The sequence below is a fragment of the Varroa jacobsoni genome, unplaced genomic scaffold, assembly GCF_002532875.2.
Source record: "Varroa jacobsoni isolate VJ856 unplaced genomic scaffold, vjacob_1.0 scaffold_814, whole genome shotgun sequence".
Lineage (NCBI taxonomy): Eukaryota > Metazoa > Arthropoda > Arachnida > Mesostigmata > Varroidae > Varroa > Varroa jacobsoni.
In genome coordinates this window covers 304,732-325,367 of record NW_019213716.1, presented here as the reverse complement: position 1 = coordinate 325,367, position 20,636 = coordinate 304,732, and the positions used below count along the sequence as shown (strand labels likewise).

The window sequence follows — 20,636 nt, the reverse complement described above, 5'->3', positions numbered from 1 at the left end:
GCGTGTCACCAATATTTCACATACAATTTGTAGACTTTTAGTCAATAAAAAACTTGTTTGAAACTTGCAGTCGTCAAGGCATGGTTCAACTTCCTGCCAGCCCGAGAAGGACCAGGCGAGAGAATGGGATCGTTCTAGACATAACTCGAGTTCGGTAGCAGTGTTGAATAGGTTCGGACGTAAGATGACAGTAGTACCTGCAGATAGATATCAGACCACCTGCTACTATGAGATACTTGCCGAAAATAAAATAAAGGATACAATTCGCAATCTTCAGTTCCTCAAGAGACTTAAGGATCGTCGACAGGGCAGTCGAAAGCACGCAGTCTAGTTACTTGATGATAACGCCAGAATTCATTCCCATGCCTCAACTTCCTGGATTAAACCAGGAAATATTTAACGCTCCCGATCTAAGACACGAGGCCTTCCATGCTTGACACCATATTTAGCTTATGCCATTGTCGATTTACTTCTAGAAGCCATATGCAAAGGAACTGTTTATGGGAACAGGAAGTGTAGGTATATAAGGCTGTACAGAAGTTCTCAAATATGCGAAAAATGATTATCTTTAACTCATATAAAAATGATCACCTTAGTTCCACTAGTTCATAAGTTATCCAGTTTCAAAGTCCGCCGGAATCACTTCTAACAGTCTACCAAAAAAAAGTCGAATTTTGGGTTCATTTCATTTTTCATTGTATATGGTTAACTTACTTACCTCGCCATAGTCGAATTTGTGCTATACTCTAGTATCATTACAGTAAATTTGTTTATCATATGATGATGACTAGAATATAATAGAATTTACCATATAAGTCAAACAAAGTGGCTAATAAATCTAGTCTCGTTTAACCGAACCCAGTAAAGTAAAGTAAAAAGCAATGAAACTTAAAGCTGAATTAACATACTTGGAACTTTGTGAAATAGAATTTATAGATGATATATTTAGTTTGCACAAGCTTACTAAATGTTTTGTTTTCATAGGCAAAGCCCTTAGATAGTCGCGGTACACTAAAGATTTCTCTCCTTTTAGCAAAGGCAGTGACCTTTTTGCGATCCTTCGTTCCCTTATAAATAATTTTGCGTAGAAGCATTTGGCCAACAATAAAGCCATAATCATTTGTGCTGTCGTTTTAGGTACCGCTTGCACGATTTGGTTGAACCAATGGTGTGGACCTATGTGAAAGATGTGTACCGCTTTATTCCGTACTCCAACTGGATTACCTTCGGTGAAGTGTTCCCTCACATCTGGGCTGCGTCTGCTTTCAAAGGTATTCATTAGTTGACGATTTGTTGAAGTAAAATCTTGACTGTCTATTCAGGTCGTCCGCTTTATGAACAAATCCTTCGAGGGCCGCCGTCTAGGGACAGCGGGAGGTAAGGCGTTTACTGAGATATAGGTTTCTTAACACGTTGCGATATGTGTTAACTGTGTTTGTTTTGCATAAATGTAGGCGCTTTTGGTGAGACCTTAACGGTGCCCTCGGCAAAAGGTCACCTAGAGAACAACGTCGCCTGGGTAGACGTGATTGAAGAGCAAAAAAGCAAATTCCATGGACAATTTCGGGGTCTTGTCATCACCGGCTGGCAGCGTTACGATCACTTTGCCACCCTGGCCGAGACCTTCCCTGCTGGATTCCCTTCGTTGATCCTTAGTCTTGTCTCCGTTACAGCCGGAGGTTACGCTGGCAGAGAACAATATGTTCGAATGCAAATGTCAAAGGTTCGTCGGGTCATATAATCTACCTTAAAGAAATACGATTAATAGCAAGTACCCTCGTTTACTGTGTTTGAATGTCTCCATCCTTAGTCTATTTTGTTTATTTTTAGGCTCATTGTAACATCAAACTATACAGCGGTTTAGACGGTCGGCCTACAGAAGAAAATACCTACTGTGTGGCATTATTATTTAATTAATAATATCTTGCATTAACTAACCGAGATGTGCGTTCTTATCTAGCTGCTCAATTGTCACGAGCCAATTCGGCGACTCGATCTTGAGGCTGACGAATACCTTTGGAACTCTGTCAGTCGCTGCATGTTTCCTGGCGCCAACGTGTTTCGCATGACCGAAAACCATAGAGATGCCGTTAAGCACGCCAATGAGTACTACGATGGCGTCACCATTCACAAAGCCTGGCTTACGCCCTACAATGTGCGACGAAATTACACGTTCATTGACCGCATTGATCAGGTGCGTATTTACGCGTATATGGAATACAGCTTAGCATACAATTCCGTATACTGAAAGAGATCTTCAGAGACGAACATCAGCATGAACAGAACGTGTGTATATCAATTGAGGGTCCCCAGCTGAATGTTCGTGACGTGTGCCTATTCTAATCTACTTCAGTTGTAGCAAACGCCTATTTTGTCTATATTGTCGTTGTAGAAACGATAAGACACTAAGTAAAAACAAGTAACCCATAATATTTTACAGGGTCTTGAGGAATACCCATCGGTATTCTATAGCGTTGCCCTGTTGTCGAGCCAAGCGAGAGACGCGCTTCGAGAGGTATTTGATGAATACACTGTTGCTGAGTGGATCGAGCAGAATATCTATCCAACTGTCCTTAAATTGGAAAAGCTCAAGGCAGACGCAGAGTCTTTGAGGTTCGTAATCTTCGAAATGACCGCATAAATCGCATGTCACGATAAGGACAGATAGACGTCTTGATGAGAAATAACATATTGCTATACAGAGTGTCGCTTTATAGGAATAAACTTTCGTAAGATAACATTATAATTACACAGGTACTCATTTTGGACCTTTCTTGATAGTTGTCAAGTCTTTAAGTAACGAACCGCGTGCTTTTTTGAAAACTGTCGCGGTTGCAAAGGGCTAGGCAACATTTCCTCAAGCATGGGGGGCTTATTCAGAAGCATTGTTTGACCAGCCTTTGTTGCCATCTTGTGTTGTCCTTCAGGAAGGCGCGAACGTGGCCTAAACGGCCGCTACCCATCAACCCAAATCTGCAACGTTTTGGGGTAGGCCGGACTGAACTGTAGACTGCGAACACTACTTCGGTATAGATGACTGAGTACCGCTGAGGAATGTTAAAAGGGACACCGAAGAAATCACTGTAGTTGTATTAAGCTAATAGCAATAAGCCAATTCGAATATATTGCGTGAGCGGGTGTGTGTATGTCTCCAATTAAAAGGAAACAATTAAGTCTCCGCTAATCTCAGTGACCGTACTAAGAAAGAAAATGAATGATCTGTGATCGACATCATGACAGGAAGAAAGGGTCTAATCTGATGCTGGGTCTATGGCTGGATGACGCGATTTGGGGCCCGTTAGAACAGATGGCCCTTCACAGAACGCCCCGCACTAATTTTACTCAAGCGACATGGTGCTTTATAATATTGTAACAACTATATTCGCGAATGACAAAACAGGAAATTTACATGTATCAGACTATTGACCGGCGGGGAATCTACAGCCAGTTATCCCAATTCATCGCGAACACTAATAGACATTATTTATTATAGAGTTGAAGGCACCTGTCAATGGCGACATGTCCAGTGGCATGCCAAGGTGTTCGTGGTTTTGTATATGTACACGCGGCTACACGTTTGCACTATTTAGAATTATTATCTATGATATGATTATCCCTGCTGACACCGTCATCAACATTTTCGTAGTTGTCGTTTATTTAATATGTGCGTATGAGGACATTGAACAACAACATTCATTAGGTTTGTTAACAAAACTTATTTACAGAAACTAACGGTAAATTGTGGAACCGAGCGGTACGAAACGATAGGGCTGATCAAGCTTTATTCATAGCGATCAGAGATGGAGCACTGGCACGTACATCAACGGAGAATGATATCGCATCCCCCCCAAATGATGACGATCGGTATACCGTCTCGGTTGACGTTCATTTATTTTGCTCAAAATAGTAACTTTACGTTACGTCCTTGTGGTGTAAGTGGCTTATAAATACAATTGTTGGTGGTGAAGCTTGCGATTCTCACATCGTTTGTGTAGTAATACGTATACTATTGCTATTACTCGTCATAAACTTCCAAAATTCTGTTCTTAGTCCTTAAGAACTTCACGTCGAAGTAAGGCTATACGTACGCTCGTACGTGCATAGATCGAAATTGAGTTTTGTTTAATTAAAATTATTTGTTTCGATTTTGCATTTTGTGCCATCAGTTCCTCTGCATCAGAATAGCAGAAGCAAAAGCTCGTCTTAGGTTTTTGTTGTGGCAGACGCCATTTGTATATGCACTTGTGTATATACCCTACACTGTGGGCAGACCTACAACGGCTATAGCCAAGCTTAAAAAACCTTAAAAACTGTGAACGCTATATAAAAAGCAACATGGAAAGTATCCCATAACATCTTTACTTTAGCGGTTCAGTAATATTCATTGAGCTGGGTGAGACAAGAAGGAGAAGTGGCACCATGGAAATACTCTATTAACACGCAATGCGAATCTCTCTATTTAATTTCTCTGTTTTGAGAGGCTGTGAACGTATAGGGTACAGCCTCGATGCCAATGGAGCACTTCAACGAAAGTTAAATGTATGTCGATCTTTTGTACGCCGTACTTACTTGAGGTGAGGGGTGTGTGAATATCACAGTAACACAATAGAAGCATGTATAGGTTAGAGGAGTTTGAGGCAGGCAGGCAGGTAGGCAGACAGGCAGGCATATATGGTAGATACGGTGTGTATATATATATAGGGACTTCTTCGTCTATATATAAATATGAAAAGCTCACATGACAGCGTGGGCGACCGTACCGAACTGGGACAGCAATGTTGGATAGTACGCAAAAGCTAATGATCAACGGAAAAGCCGAGGCATACAAGTAATGATAGGTTAGGGAGAGAGAGAGCCTTCTAAGCAAGTAAATAATGCTGACAGTGATCACAACAAGAGAAGATCGTGATGCTATGCCAATTTATAGTGTTTTTAGTTGCTCAAATATAGAAATATAGCGAAATAGAACTCAGCAAGATACATACGATAGTATCATGGCTATGCTTAAGTGAGTACACAAACATATATATTCCTGTCGTCGAATGGAATATAGACAATACCGAATCTATAAATGTACACTACTGACACAGGTTGCGTAGGGGATAGACGTGTCGTTGACAGAACTTGAAACAACGGCAACTTTTCCTGTCTCGTTCACCCAGACGCCTAGCCGTCCAAGTAAGCGGTCAACATAATAGCGAGCAAACAATACTAAATTGTTACAATATTTTAGAAACAAATTTAGCTTTCCTGTAGACACGTGGTGCATTAGATATTGATGGAGTGCATACGCCATGCTCGTCACCAAACGCTTGCCATTTATGTCTAACTAGCTATAACAATCAACATATAACAAATGTGTAAAAAAATTGAATGGCTACTTAAACACTACGATTCACATAACCCAATGACGACTTTCGGCTTTTGTCAAGACAAAACATTTATGGGATTAGTGGTAATTGTACAGATATGCTATACACAAGCACAGTTATCTGTAGCATATAAAAAGTGTTCACAGTGGATACCAATGTATAATCTGTATTCTGCATAAAGCAATAGTCAAAGCGTTAGACCATTGGCTGTCACTATAGGGGGGGAAGCTATAGAAAAAAAATGCTTGATTGGTGGGAAGAAGCGGCCTCAAGTAACCGATTGTCACCTGACTAGTTTCTATTATTTCCATATTTTGTTCCAGAAACATATTTTGTTATGGCTATAATGTTTGAATAGGAAATCCACAACTTTTCAAAAAGTAGTTTTCAAAAATAGACTTTTAAGGAAGATCAGCTTCATGCAATATGTTCCCATTGCAGGAAGTCGAAAAGCAGCACAGTTGTACTCCTTTAATGCATATCAGTATATCTGTACAATATTTTTTGAGATAAGCACGAAGCATTCTTTTCAAGCGTCTCTTTTGTTTAACTGCAAGTAAATTAGCCAATAGCTATTTAGGAGCTTTCTTGCAGCTCTGTGGAAACATACACTACTACGTAAGCCAAAAAATAACCAAAACATCATAGTAGCCTATCCAGCAAAAAATGAAAACGTTTTGATAAAAAAATACATGCTTAGATCAATGCATGATAACCTGCACCTTCAACACATTGTAAATAAAATCTGTCCTGTAAAATTTCGCGTCGAAAATATTCCTAAAAATTTAGATAGAATTTTGCATCATACAGTACAATGCATATTTAAAATCTACGCTAAATATATGTTTGAAGTTGATGAAGATAGGAAATAAATACTTTTATTAATTTCCTAAATAGATCGTGTAGTTGACGCGGAGGAAGCATCCATCGAAAGAGCCAGACGCCCTACAGAAACTCCGCGCATCTCAATAGCACACTGTTCGCCTCTGAACCGCAGCAAAAAATTTAATTTTTTTTCATCATTTTCCAAATGACCGGAATTCAGTACTCGTAGCAATTGGACTCGGACCGTTCTGGTCACATAGAAATATGTATGATCTTGTCAAACTGTTTGAACTGAGCGAATATTGATACGGCGATAATACATAATTGTATATAAAAACCAAAAGGTTTTACGTCAAGTCCCTGATGATGTGGAAAGAAGTAACAAAAAAAGTACTCAAACATACCGCAGCTTCGGAAAACTGCGGCCCGTATGCTTTTTTAGGCTTTCCTGTGCTTGATGACCCAGTTTCCTGACGCCTGACGCCTGATGCAACAGAGAAAAAGAGAGCTTTTCGCCGAAACTGAAAATATCAGCCCTGGAGCAAATATAAGAGGAAATAAAAGTTCTATATTGTAAATGTCATTTTTTAGCAGGAGTGCAACTGACAATGAGCGAATGTATGACAGTATCCAGCGACTGCATTTAACATAAACATATAAACAGGACTGGTACATGATTGTGGAGGTGTTTAGTATAGAGTTACAGAAGAGTTACTGAAGTAACCGGACATACATCGTCTTAACTTTAACCGACTTCCTAGAGCAGATACAAATCAAAATGAAACACAGTGCAGTCTTAGCTTTACCGGAAAAATGCTAAATTCATGTTAATGAATTAACGAGTGAATGATGTTAACTAAGTTAATGGAAAAATTCTTCCTTACTTACTTACTTAAAAAAACTTTTCCTTACTAAACAATGGCTGTGGTATTATTTCTTCTATTCGCTTCGTGCAGGCAATGGATCCCTAAAGAAATAAATTGTGGGTTGATGTATGTAGAGAACCATATAAATAGCGCTTTCCATATTAGCAATTTACTCGTTCGGCACGTATTGTTTTTTGTAAACAATTCTGTATTCATTTCAAATTTTTTTCTTTCAATCGATTCAGCGGCGCCCCTCCACACTGAGAGTGACAGAAAGTACACTCTTGTCTTGAAGATATTTTCATTTCGAAAATGTCGGATGTTATTAACATATCTATAAATTATTAGGAGGAGCCTGCGCTCATGCTTATGGTCAAATCAACGACTACAAGATATTCGATCATAACTCGTATTGGTACAACAAGATAATGTCGTGAACACTACCTATATAATAGGTACATCTTTAATTGCGCGGACGCTTTATAATATTTCGTACTATATCCACAATAGACAGGGAATGAATCTACAACTAACCTGATTTCCCGTACGTAACCGCCGGGCTACTCTAGAGACGTCACGATCACTTCTGATATCATTACGGTTATAGTAAGAATAGTTGGCTTAATGTCATGAATATTTTGCATAGATTACTAAGATTTAGCTTGTATTTGTCGTTGCTATTTGAACAGTGCGTTTTTATAAACGTTCATATAATCCGGTGTAATGGACGACAGCGGACGTTGCGGCTTTTCAATGGTATCGAATTTGTATCCGGTACACTGTGGGAGTTCTATTTACTCAATATGAAGTTTAAGCTTGACTATGTGTTTCTGGTGCCTGTGTATTCGCATTTAGCTTTTTTTTTTTTTGTTATAACTCGTTATTTTCAGTAAAATAAAACTGGGCTTTAGAGGATCGTAATTCGTCAGCTAGCTTATTGATACCGCGGGCGTTCGAGGCTAAGCTAGTAACGGTCCTGCCTGGCATCAGACCATGTAGATGATACGCATACGTGTCGTACCTGCCTCAGATAACGATACACAATCCAGTTTCAAACACAATCGCAGTGGATTCGTAATAGGATTAAGCCTAAACAAATGCATTTCACGGGAAAATAGATAATCTGCTGACCATCTTACGTCTGTGATTATGCCGTTATTCGACCGTGGCACCCTTAAGAGAGCAAAACTGAGCTGATGTCGAATTTCTAGGAGTCCATGCTTAGTTTCATTGATTATTTATTATTCGGTATTAGTAACACTGATAGTTAATAGTGAGTGTGTAACTTTCAGCGAAACAATCGAACGCTACATACATATTTAGGATAGAATACTTTTATTATACCTTAACCATCTGTTTACTGGATAAAAAGCTTCTTTAGTTGGCTTTTCAGATCTGCGTTCCGCATTCGAGAAGCACACAACTTTAATCCTTTCGTTTTGGCAGTGACTCAATCATCTGAAGCTGGATTTATGTAAATACAAGCTATACGATTAGAAACGATACACTATAGCATTTTAATTCACCCAAGATACCCATCGTAAATCATACATATATATATATATATATATACATATATATGACCGTACGCGAAGCTGTTCTTGCTTGGCTTTATATTTATTTGAGTTCGGCATGCCAAAGCGATAAGAAAAATGGTTTATTTAACAAGAATATCATGAAAAGCATGCACCACCTCACTATGCTAAATGAATCCACCTAAGATACTACAGCTTTCTCCAGGATCCAGTTAGATACTTGGCGCTGGGAATTTGCTTGTTTGTAGCTTCTTCAGTACTGACCGACGACATCTCGATTGCTGCTTTAGCAGACAACTTTCCTCCTAGAAGATAAAACAGCTTTTTAATAGTACGGACAACCACTGCGGTAAATTTTATGTCTTTAGTTCGGAAGTGCATGAGCACTGCGCTAGTGAAATAAGCTCCAAGACATCTAGCCGGCCGCACCGTTGCTCACTTATTAGTTCATACGGAAATGTCCCTATGTATATCGCTGCCCGCATATACGTTCGTGGTCCTGAGAAGAGAGCCTTTTGCAAAAAAGGGGAAGCTCAATTATTAGACCTGTACCAGCCTGATATCGGTGCTGTTGACGACTGGTTGATCTCCTTTACCAACCACATCTCCCAAAGTGGATTTGCCGCTGTAATAAGAAGAACACTTTTTTTTTTTTGTTTAAATGATACCGTCATACGCCCCTTATCCGCGTGGACTGTAGATTTGCGGCGAAACAGCATTCATCTATGATATTTCTAATCGTTTGCCGTCGCTTTTCTCAAGACACACTTTTGTCCTTTATCTAAATGCTGCCAGAAAGAATCCCTTATAGACATTAGTCTTTACAATTAGAGCTCAATGTGCAATTAATATTGGTTCTACGACAATTTTGAATGGCCGCTAAAATATATTTCATCCTGTGTATTTCAAGGCACACTTTTTGGATTTGTTATGTTTATATCGATAAAGTATTTCAGAAATACAGCCTCTACGCCGACAGAGACAGCACAAGATGTTTTTTTTTTTTAATTATCCTGTGACGCAAATACACGGGTAAACGAGCTTGCGGATCTGTTATCAGGAGTGGTTAATATACGCCATTTTTAACCATGTGAATTTCAGTTTAAAAAAGTAGCTAAAGATATTTGTAGCTATAGTATACTGTTGACAACGCCGAAACTAACCGTAATCCAGCTGGTTGATTGTTTACGTCTAGTAAGTTCCATATAAGTTCACAGAAGAAATGACTGTCACGAATACGTCTATGTAAATATAGCACGCTGCAATCGGCGCCGGTGAGCCTCAGAAGAGGCTGTGAAGTTTCATAAGATACTGATAACTTAGCTGAGTTAATTAACCGCTAGAGCATTAAGGTGTAGCTATATATGGAAATGTCCGTACACGTATCTACGTGACGACAAGAATAGTTGCGTGTTCCTAAGATTAACGATAGTCGAGTTATTATTTCCTTACATATTTTCCTTGCAGCTTTTCAGTGGAAAGCACCATTACACAGCCTCAAGCATATTTTATAATATCTCGGAAATGAATTCTTAAGGATTGTTATTAATTATGGTTGTTAAGAATTGTTATTTTTTCGCTCTCTTATTCGGCTCTTGTTATTCACTGTTTGAATTGATTTATCCGCTTCTCTATTGATCGAGCTATATTTTTGTTTTTCTAACAAAAACCTAATAGTATTGGCCTTCTGAAGTATTTTATTATCATAGCAAAGACACTTTTCATAGACTGTTGATAGTTTTGTTGACTCAAATGCTCGCTATACGCAGTGTCGAATGAAAGGAAACATACCGCCTACCATTAACAAAGGAATCTTTGTCGCTAGGTGATCTGTGGTCCCATATTATTAGTCTCTGATAACAAGCAGATAATCTTGGCTATACCGGTAAATTAGAAGCGTGTCAGGCTGTAAGGGAATTACAAAGCAGTTTGAGCAATGTCATTTTGCAGAGGGGTTTTACGCGGGTTGAAATTTACCTTTGTGGAGCAATGTTTGGTTTCAAGAACGTGGCGCTGATTTTTTTAATTCATTTAGTAAAATTTACGCAAAGCGCAAGACGTTTCCCTTAATTTCTAATGATTAGAACGATTACGTCACTCGTTGTTGTTGTCTTCCAATGCAGTTTTAACGTATGAGCGACAATATTATTCATTTTCAAAAGTGATTATGAAAAATACCTCCCCTATATAAACACCGTTTTTGGCTATTTTCGATAATTTACATATCCAGCACCATATCTAACGTGATGTTATTTGCTTTACAAATGGCTGTTTGATGTTTACGTAATGAAAAACTTAGCCTTATTTTACTGAATCCCCCACAATTTTCCCCCCACAAGATCCAAACTCAAATATGTTCAGGTGTAGACATGCATACAGCCCAATTTAGTGAATTATTTGGGTAACGAGAAATACATTAAAACTCTTTTACTATGGATTATGTATGTTCATTAGGGAATTCGTTGCATATAAAATACAAAAAATACGGGTTCCACTGGAGATCTCGTACTTCTCTCTGATCCGTCCCATACAAAATTGTATTCAAACACTTGCTTTCAATGAATAGGAAGCGTACACAGTTTTGATACATGTAAATAGCCCGCGAACCACGAAGGTCTACGATTTTCGTCTAATACGTATCTAAACATCCCATAGATAATTCGAGACAATCCAAAATAATAAAAATTTTATTTAAGAAGCAAAAATTATTAATGCTATAAAGCTAAATATTTAAATCAAAATTAGTTACAAAAAAAAAGCGATACCTTTAGAAAAGTTAGCTATGTATAGTATATTTATTCTGGTATCTATATTTGATTGATCCTAGACGACAATATCTTTTAAGCTCTAATATTTATATTATCTGAGGTTATCGAATTAGCTTGCATGTCTAATTCTCCTAATTAAAGTAGTGTGATATTTTGGACTAAGTAGCAGACGTCCGTAAGACGACAATCGCAGTTCTGTATTTGTTGAATTTGTCATTGTACATACATTTGATAGAAACAGCGAGAGAAAGAAAACCCCAAATGAATCTATAACAACTGTTGAGCTGAGGAAGACACATATCCAGTCAGACGTTCGTTCTAATTTAGCGGTGCTAGATTAAGGCACTGAACAAAGAAGTTTTAGATACAATTTTCTGAAACTTAGCGTTTGTAAAAATACTAGTGGTGCATTAGATTTCATTCCCAATCAACTTCAACTCACGCGGTAAGTTCTCTATTTTTTTCAAAAATTAGCTCGTGGGACCTTTCGTGCATTCACTTTTCAGCCCTCTAGAAAAACGAGTAGATCATATGCCTATGGTCATATTTTAAAAACGTCTTCGCGGTCTTCTATGTATCTTATAAGATAAAAGTACCATAACTATGAGGTGTTGGTATTTTTTCCGTGTTACATATCTGTTCCGAGTCATCCCGTCAAAGTAAGTTGAGACAAAGTCAACAAGTTTACTTAACCTTCAAATTAATGAGGCCCCTGGGCTTCGGTGTTTGAATAATTGATCGTTGAATTTCATTAATGAAGTGGCAAACCATAGCCGCCAACGGTGCGTGCTGCTCTGAAGAACCACCACGCACCGTTGGAACGAGGAATATCTGTAAGGTGACATGGTTTTCTCCTAAAAAATCGACAGCTTGTCACTTTTAATGCTTCCGTAAACCCACTGTTATCAGTTAACAATTTTTTATTCCTTTTCGAGTGCTTCTTAAAATGAATGACTAACCAGCCGAACAGGTTTTCATATACATACTTACGGCGTATCACTATCTCACAATACCAGATAGGGGCATCCTGGTTACTATACTATTGAGATTTTTTATTTAAACTCTTCTTAGAAACAAAAACAAAAAAAAAAACAGAAAAAAAAAAAGCACCCTCTTATCTCGTTATATTTTCAGCACTATTTTCGCGTATCAAGTTATAACTAGGACCGAAAGAAAATTGCGATTCGCCACACAGTTGCAAGTTAGCTGCAACGATCTCTTAGACAAGAGGTTGTCACACTTAGATGGTAAACATTGTACTAAAAAGATGTTTACATTTATTCGAAATTAAATTCTCGCTTTGATTGAGGATGCTTTATTATGTATTGATAGGATATATTAGTTTTACGCGACACATTTGTATATTCCGATAGCCAACTGTGTTGCGTGATAGATAACATGCTATGTATTTTATACACATGATGAAGTGGTAACAATGCTTCTTCGCAATAGTGCAGCGGTAGCGGTTTTCAGCTAAAGTAAAAAAATAGATTTTCTCGTAACTTTTTTTTTCTTTATGTGGATCTCACAACTTCGTGAGGCCCAAAATCACTAACAATGATGGCATTATAACTTGCCAGCATAAAAACATTGCTAACTTTGCATGCAACAGTATTCGAAACCTAATCACTACACTCTTCCGACATCACCTTGTTATATAGTAATAATTTGGATTTATCATCGCGCTAGCGGGAGCTCCGTGGATCCATTACACACGCAAGGGGATCATGGCTAAAGTGCCTGTTTCTCTTGTCCAGACGTTCAGATTTTTCAGGACATTTAATACAACTTTGTGCAACCGTAATCTATTTTAGAATGTTTTCAAAAGCGTGAAACGTATGTTACGAACCGTTATTTTCGAGTGATTTTTCACGTAGTACACGCGTATCTTGAAAGAACGTGTTAAACCTTCAACGTGTTAGAGGTAGGGTTCTCAGGAATAAACCAAAAAGTCTATAGCCACTCCTTTTCCTCGTCTTTCCATGGAAGCGCGACCTTTAAATTTTCTTCCGCGTGACCCTTTTCGAACGCGCACCGTAACACTGGCATTGCGTACGACACGCTAGGGATTGCATAACTGTCGTGTAAAACAGAAAATTTGATATTACTATACGTTTATCAACCTAGATTGATGATGACGACGATGATGATGATGATAAAAAAACATACAGTAACGCAACGACTGCGTGCAGGATATACGTAGGGCTATAGGATTCGTATCGACTGAGCTATCATGGAAAACGATGTCTTCCTCTAAGAAAAAGATGCCGCTTAATTGTCCAGTTCTCACTGATAATCCTGTGCTTTAGCTCACTCTATTAGCTACTTTACTGTGGATGCCTCGCCAGCTCTAATTCATTGTTATGCTAGAGGACTAATTTATTAATTATAGAACATACTCGTCGCTTGCCAAGTTACGCAATTTTTTATGAAGCTATTTCGTTTACAGGTTCTGCGAGCCTGGTGAAGAGTCCATTCGTCTACTGTTGCATAAACGGGTCGATGATATAAGAGTACCTAGTATTTTTTTTCTATTTACTTGTTAAAAACTATATCTTCGGGAAGGACCAATGTTATTCTGTTTATTCGACTGAACGCTTGCGTCTGCTTACCTATTTTTCATAGGCACTTAACTAATAGTCCCATTATAATCATCCTACAATGAAACCTTCCTCACTATCCGGCAGCATGACAAACATGTCACACGACCTTTTGTTTAATACTCTCACTTTGTCTCTTTTGCTGCTGAGTCACGATCGTCGGAACGGTCGCAGTAATTTTTACAGTAACAACAGCATGTAATAATGGATACGCCAACTTATTATCTAATTATAATAAAGAAGACCTGAAATTAATCTAGCTTACCAATGGAAAACCTCGAGTAATTTCAGGAGTCCTCAGGTAAATGAAGAGATTTGGTGGCGTCTCGTTATTTTTAAGTTCGCCCGCTGTAGAACGGAACAAGCCGTCAGTCTCCGTACAGGAAATGCTTTAAAACGAATTTTCGGATACCCTGGACAGAGCGGCTTAGCGCGAACGGTGACTTAAACGTTCTCTGGTTTCTTGAGTGTGGCACACGTTACTCACACAACAAAACAACCTAACAGAACTTACTTAAATAACTGCTTTACCTAATCCATAATGGTAGAACGAATCTTAGCTCGTTATTTTTTCACCCGCGGCTGACTCCCAGCCCCTACTGTCTGTGTCGCTAGGGGTCTTCGAGGGGGGGCCGAGGGAAATCACGGCACAAATAAACCCAATTCAACATCAGACGAACTCAAAAACGGCAAATTACAAAGTGTCGATTCCAGTGTAAAGTACTTTATGCCATGCCTCCTTCCATCACTTGTTGTTGGCTATCCGGTCGATATCCTACTGGATTTTTCTCCCGATACACCTATAATACCGCATGGCAGCAATATGCCATAGTAGGGATCTGCCAACAAAATTCGAATCAACAATGACCAAATATTTATAGCAACGTATTCAAATAAACGCGCATTGACCATCCAGGCTACGCCGCCGCAATAAGTCCTTATAAACATCAAGCCTAGAAGGATCCAACTAGAAGGTTTTAATCAAACCCAAAAAAAAAGATTGCTTAGCTGAAGATTAGTTAGAAACCAGCTATGCGTAACAATAGGATATTTGCCACTGAAAATTAGATGGTGGCTTTGAAATCTATATCGACCGGTAGTCAGCTTGCGAAATGGTCACTCTCCGGACGTTGATTCTGCGAAACGTAGCAACTAATAAGATTTCCGCATAGTTGAAGTGGCGATTGGTAATTGCTCAGAATAGCTCGAAAACTGAGTTGATAAAAAAAAAAAAGTTGAGCAGACACCGACTATAAAAACCATCATTTTTCACAAATGCCTTTCAGTATCGAAATGGCACAATTAGGCGTTTTCTTTCTCAATCGAATATTAACTTGTGCATGTAGAGATAAAGTGATCTTTTATCGGTATACATATGTGTTAACATAAAGAAGATGTATTGTTCTTGAGGTGCCCGAGACACCTCACCGGCACGTCTCGGTAACAAGCTTAGATCGATTGAGGGCATCACTTCTGATAGGGAAATAAACAGAGTTATCTGCGATTGCGGTGGTCAAAGCGTACCGTAGCTGCAGGCGCATCGCAGCCTCGACCTTCAGGTCCTTGAGGATCGTCAATGAAAAAATTTTACTTTCGGCCAAATTTCTCACGCGCATCCAGATTGGCACCTGACAAAACTGAGTTAATAGTACCAAATGATTTCTGCGCGCCGCAAGAACTCAAAATGGGAATACTTCTGAGGTTATGCATGTCTGCGTGGCACATATGGTTACAGTTTATGTTAAACATACAACTCTAAGAACTGACAGCAGAAGTCAATATTATAGATCTAAACAAATAGCATAAGAAAAGCGTGTCTTAGATCACAAAAGCGTGAAAGAATCTGCCACGATTTATAATGAGCCACACATCTTATGATTGGTCCATTTTAGTTCAAATATAAAGCTCTGATAAATCTTCTGTAGACTACAATTCTCGTTCATAGAGGTGTAGGACATGGAGTATCCTCACCGTCCAAATGAAGTTAGATTCAGATGTTTCGTGAAGCGTTTCTAATGAGCTCAGAATCTTCTATTTGACACAAAGTTATCATCAGTTTTCGCAGTTGAATCTAGCTTGCCTCATTTTAACTATAATTCCGTGTAGGCGAAAAAATAAACCTTCCGAAATATCGAAGTGAAATATCTAAATAAACAAATGGTGGACAACTTTACATTGGTTTCGGTTCCTAACGCTAGACGGAAAAGGTTTTATTACAGATTCTGCACGTTGACGCATCCCTCTATGAACTCTTCTCAGCCACCGAAAAATCTACTTTACTGTCTAAGATCTTATTCCACGTTGTGATAATAACAGAAAAACGTATTAGCGAAAATGCGCACTGTTATACAAGGATGAGCATCTTCTGCTACGCTTATAAACGGGACAGTCTTGTTTACGTATGGTTATTTCTTGCGTTTGTGTTCGAGTTACCAATGAGTACAGATTTGGCCAAATAACTGAGATAAACGACTGTTTCACTAGGAACTCTAGGGTTTTTAAGCTGGGTATTTCTTCCTATTAACTCTAGTCTAAACTCACAATCAGAGATACGTCGTTTTATAGCATTGTCACGACGTCAATTTTTTTACAAGATTCGCTATTCTACTCGATAGTACTTGCATCACGGAAAAACAAAAGAGTACAAACATGTAGAATTCCAACAAATAAACTGGCTAGATATATATAAAGCTCTGCTTGCTTGTCCAAACAAAATTGACGCTTTAAGGCAGTATGGTCGGTTTGATTTTTAGCGGATTGCTACGACACCATTAGGAAGCAAAGCAGTTATTATTCGATAAAGATTACTATCAGTCGACACCAATTAGTCATTTTTGGCGGCTTTCCTAGCAGGACTTAGCTAGACAAAAATCCATATCGTATGTAGCAATCGTATCGTCTGCTATCGAAAGTGTTTGTGTATTTCTTATAATATAGGAGAGCCACGTGGGTTTCATGTACATGTATTAGTCCTCAGTATTTTCAAGTCTACGGCAAAGGTTCTATTCTAGTTAAGACTTGTTCGAGGAAGTGTGCCAACAATAGATATTTTGTTTACCTTTTAATTTATTTTGAGTAACAAAATTTACGACGAAAATTTTTCTCGCTTTCGACATCAGCGTTGTGCTTCGAGGATGAAAAATGTCGTTTCAACCAAATTCATCGATTTCGGCATAATGATTCGGAAAAGTGATACAACCCAACGAGCGCCATTCATTTGAAGCGGCGGGCCTGAAGTCGACTAATTGAGGACTCTTGTACAGTCACTTCGGTTGTGCAAGCTGAATATTCAGTTGCGATAATGACAAGGACGAAGAGAATAAGAATAGTGATAATAATTACGGGAAAAGAAGATCTACGCGAACGCGTATATCTGTGGACATGGGTCTAGTGGGACGTAATTGGGTGATATGGTGAAGATATAATGTGCTAAAAGGGCTTGCAAACTCATTGACATCTCACATCGACACATCCTGATAGTAATCACGTTTCGATGGTGCAACGTAGTGCAACGTTTCAATCCGATGGATTTATGTTTCGCTACTGAATGTTCTTAGTACAGTCTTAGGCAAAAAAATATTTTTAGATAGTAGATGATTAATAATAGATCAAAGCCATTTAGTAACCGGACGGGACGTCAGTGTACCATATCGCTTCACATTGTATGATCGAAATTTCTTGTTTAATCCTATATTCAATGTACGCGTATCCGCCTTTTAACGATTTTACTAAAATTACTAACGTTAAGCAGTTATTCTAGAGAGTTTTAAATCGGAATAGAGGAGACCTATGAAAGAAAAACTAACAATGAGTACGAAACTTTTAGTCTCACAGCGTGTGGGGCATATAGGACACGACATTGTACCTGTGTATGCTTTGAAGGGCATCGAAAGAGATCTCAAGACATTTATTAGTCTTTTAGAGCGAAAACGACTTGTGGTTATATTCAAGATTTGCTCGTCCGTGTAAAACTGTGATCTGAGGAGGCAAAGCCAGCGGCTATAAAGTGTCGCCTTTCAAACGGATCATCGTATTCGACTAAGGATATCTAACATTAGCAACAAGAGATTCGTGATGAGCACCAGCTTTGAATTGGTATGGTACACTTTCGGTTCACGAAAGCCTGGTGCAATGTAGGATCGAATCAATCTGACATACTCATTCCTTTCTTTGCTTTTTATCTGCTTTGGTTAATCAGACAACGGTGGAATTTTTTCGTTCATCCGCACGAGTGATTCAGAGGGCAAAGTTCACCATCGACTCAAGATGCCACCTCTATGGCTCCTCCTCAAATAGGCGAGAAGAGGGCAAGCTGCGGACAATTCACGACGACACTTCCGAGAACCCAATGAAGTCAAAACCCTTTAACGTAGATGACTGCTTGGTCTAGGCTGACTTAACGTGGTACAGCTTGCGATGCGGGCTGTTTGACTCCGAGTCAAACGGAGGCAAAAAGGCATTGATATTTGTAAGCAACACGTAACCGTGCGGAAGAAGTGCTCGGCAAAATTTGTGGCTTAAAAAAGTTTCTTCGATACAGGCGTGTACTCTGTACGTTGAAAAACGTGCGTAAAAATGCTTTACAACAACGAGGTTCAGTTTCTTGGGATGCTGATAATGACATCATTGTGTACGATTATTGAGCTTACGGCAGCGTACCCGGCTGATATGAACCGAGGTAAGTAGTGTTTCGTTCTATTGACTGGCCCGTTTACCCATGAAGTAGGTTTCATTTGCTAATGTCGTGTTATACGAAGGACGACTTACCAAGGTGTCAGGTCGCTACGAAGTAGACACCTCAAAAATGTGTTCGATTTCTCACATTATTTAGGTGACCCAATCCAGTTGCTTACGCTGTTTAAATATTAATAAAAAAAAACGCTAAAAAAATAGTGCTAAAGGAATATGGTTCCTATATTATCCTATAGGTAAAAGCAGATAGTCAAAGTGTGCTTAAAGAGTGCGCGCTGTAAACACGGAGGACAATGTGATAATTTTTCTTAACATTTTTATTGCTACTGTTCTATTACGAATTTTTCGATTATATTTTTTGCTAAACAGACAGATTGTCTATGTTTCGAAAATCAACACTGAGCTTCTCACTTGAATGGTCGTTTGGATGATAACCACCATAGTCCATAGCGTTGGAACGGCCCTTATCACATGCTATCTCAGCTTGAAACGAGGACATTGTTACAGAATGTCTATGTATGCGTTATGTTCAAGATTCTGTTTTTGAATTGCAGAAAAATGCAAAAGTGACGGGATTTATTGGCAAGTCCACGCGGGAGAAATGATTCCGTGTAGTCCGACGTGCGATCAAGTGTACCGGCTTACCGACCGCAATGATGTTTCAGGAAAAACAATTCATGAGCACTGTAAACTCAACACATCGGTTGGAAAATACTACCACGACATCGCTAATCGTACCATGTTCGTTGTCCAAGTAGCCAAACGCAAAGTGCATGAAACGCTTGTTCACGCTAACCAGGATACAGAGTACAGATACACTATATAAACGTTGCTGTGGTTTTTTCTTTTTAAGTACTATTAACTAGTTTTGCAGCTTATTAGAACGTCTCCTTTTGTCGAACGCCATACATTCGTTTGGACAGGTGACTAAACGGTAAAACGGTCACACACACACACACACACACACACACACACACACACACACACACACACACACACACACTACACACACACGCACCTTTACAATTTAACAAATGCCTGCAGGCGTGGAACTTGACAGACCTTAGTAATTGTCAACATTACATAGACACATAGCCAGCTATTATAAACGTAACTGTTTGTTTGTGTGGCGCTCTTCAACGGTAGGTGCACTTGCACGAACGGAGCAGCTTACAAGTCCGTGTCATCGATCGATTGGAGCTCGATTTCCGAGGTAACTCAGTGGCACTGCATCCCGCCGTCCAGCTGGAGCTTCCAGCTCACCAAGGCAAATACGTATCGAGTAGTCTGTCTCTAGTGTAACCGCGATGGCAGATATGTGATAACGTTGCCTGATAAGCTTGACCACTCGTTTTACTACCTCGTATCGGGCACCGAACGTGTTTCCCGATGCGTATGTACATATGTGTAAAATGGCGCTCAACTCATAGTTTTCGCCACTGAAATATAGTGAGCATGTTAAAAAGGCACGGAGAAAATCAGTCGTAACCGGAATAATCCAACGTTTCTACTGGCGTTCTACCGTAATAGACACGGTTAGTTGTCGAGAAATTGATTGTGACTATAGATTGGCAAAAACCATAGAAAATGCGTAATGCCTTGCGCGTGCATGCGATCGTAACTTATCGAAATTTACGAAAAAATATATGAATAGCCTCTATGCGCAGTTACAGCACTGCACAGATTAACGTAGAATTTTTACAAAATAACAAATTTCCAGCTCGCAAGAACCCAAATAGCTTATTATGGATTAGATCCGCTACAATGAGAAGTAAGCTATAAATGTAACTAGCGCTCCTATCCCAGACTGTCGATTTATTGATATGTCTATCGAAATAATAAAGCAACGTTGTTTTCAGTTTGGTAATCAGTTTCTTGTTATCATAGTCATCTTCGGACCAACTTCTTTCGTTTCAATAGAAGAACAATCGCTGTTGGTGTAGGTCAGCAGAAGTCTTCGTTTATCATAGCCTGCCCT

The 20,636-nt window shown here is 39.0% G+C and overlaps 1 protein-coding gene across 5 annotated transcripts in view; it reads left to right on the top strand.

Annotated features, from left to right (window-relative positions):
- Positions 1 to 18,644, top strand: part of LOC111264034 (hexosaminidase D) — a 39,802-nt gene extending 21,158 nt beyond the window's left edge. For all 5 annotated transcript variants that reach the window (XM_022839616.2, XM_086969918.1, XM_022839617.2 and 2 more), the window contains 6 exons: positions 1,138 to 1,271; positions 1,455 to 1,723; positions 1,961 to 2,194; positions 2,441 to 2,613; positions 2,928 to 11,811; positions 18,165 to 18,644. In XM_022839616.2, the coding sequence (XP_022695351.1) occupies positions 1,138 to 1,271; positions 1,455 to 1,723; positions 1,961 to 2,194; positions 2,441 to 2,613; positions 2,928 to 3,009 (892 nt within the window). In that variant the 3' untranslated portion in view covers positions 3,010 to 11,811; positions 18,165 to 18,644. The remainder of the gene's footprint in view (positions 1 to 1,137; positions 1,272 to 1,454; positions 1,724 to 1,960; positions 2,195 to 2,440; positions 2,614 to 2,927; positions 11,812 to 18,164) is intronic.
- Positions 18,645 to 20,636: the final 1,992 nt, after the last annotated feature.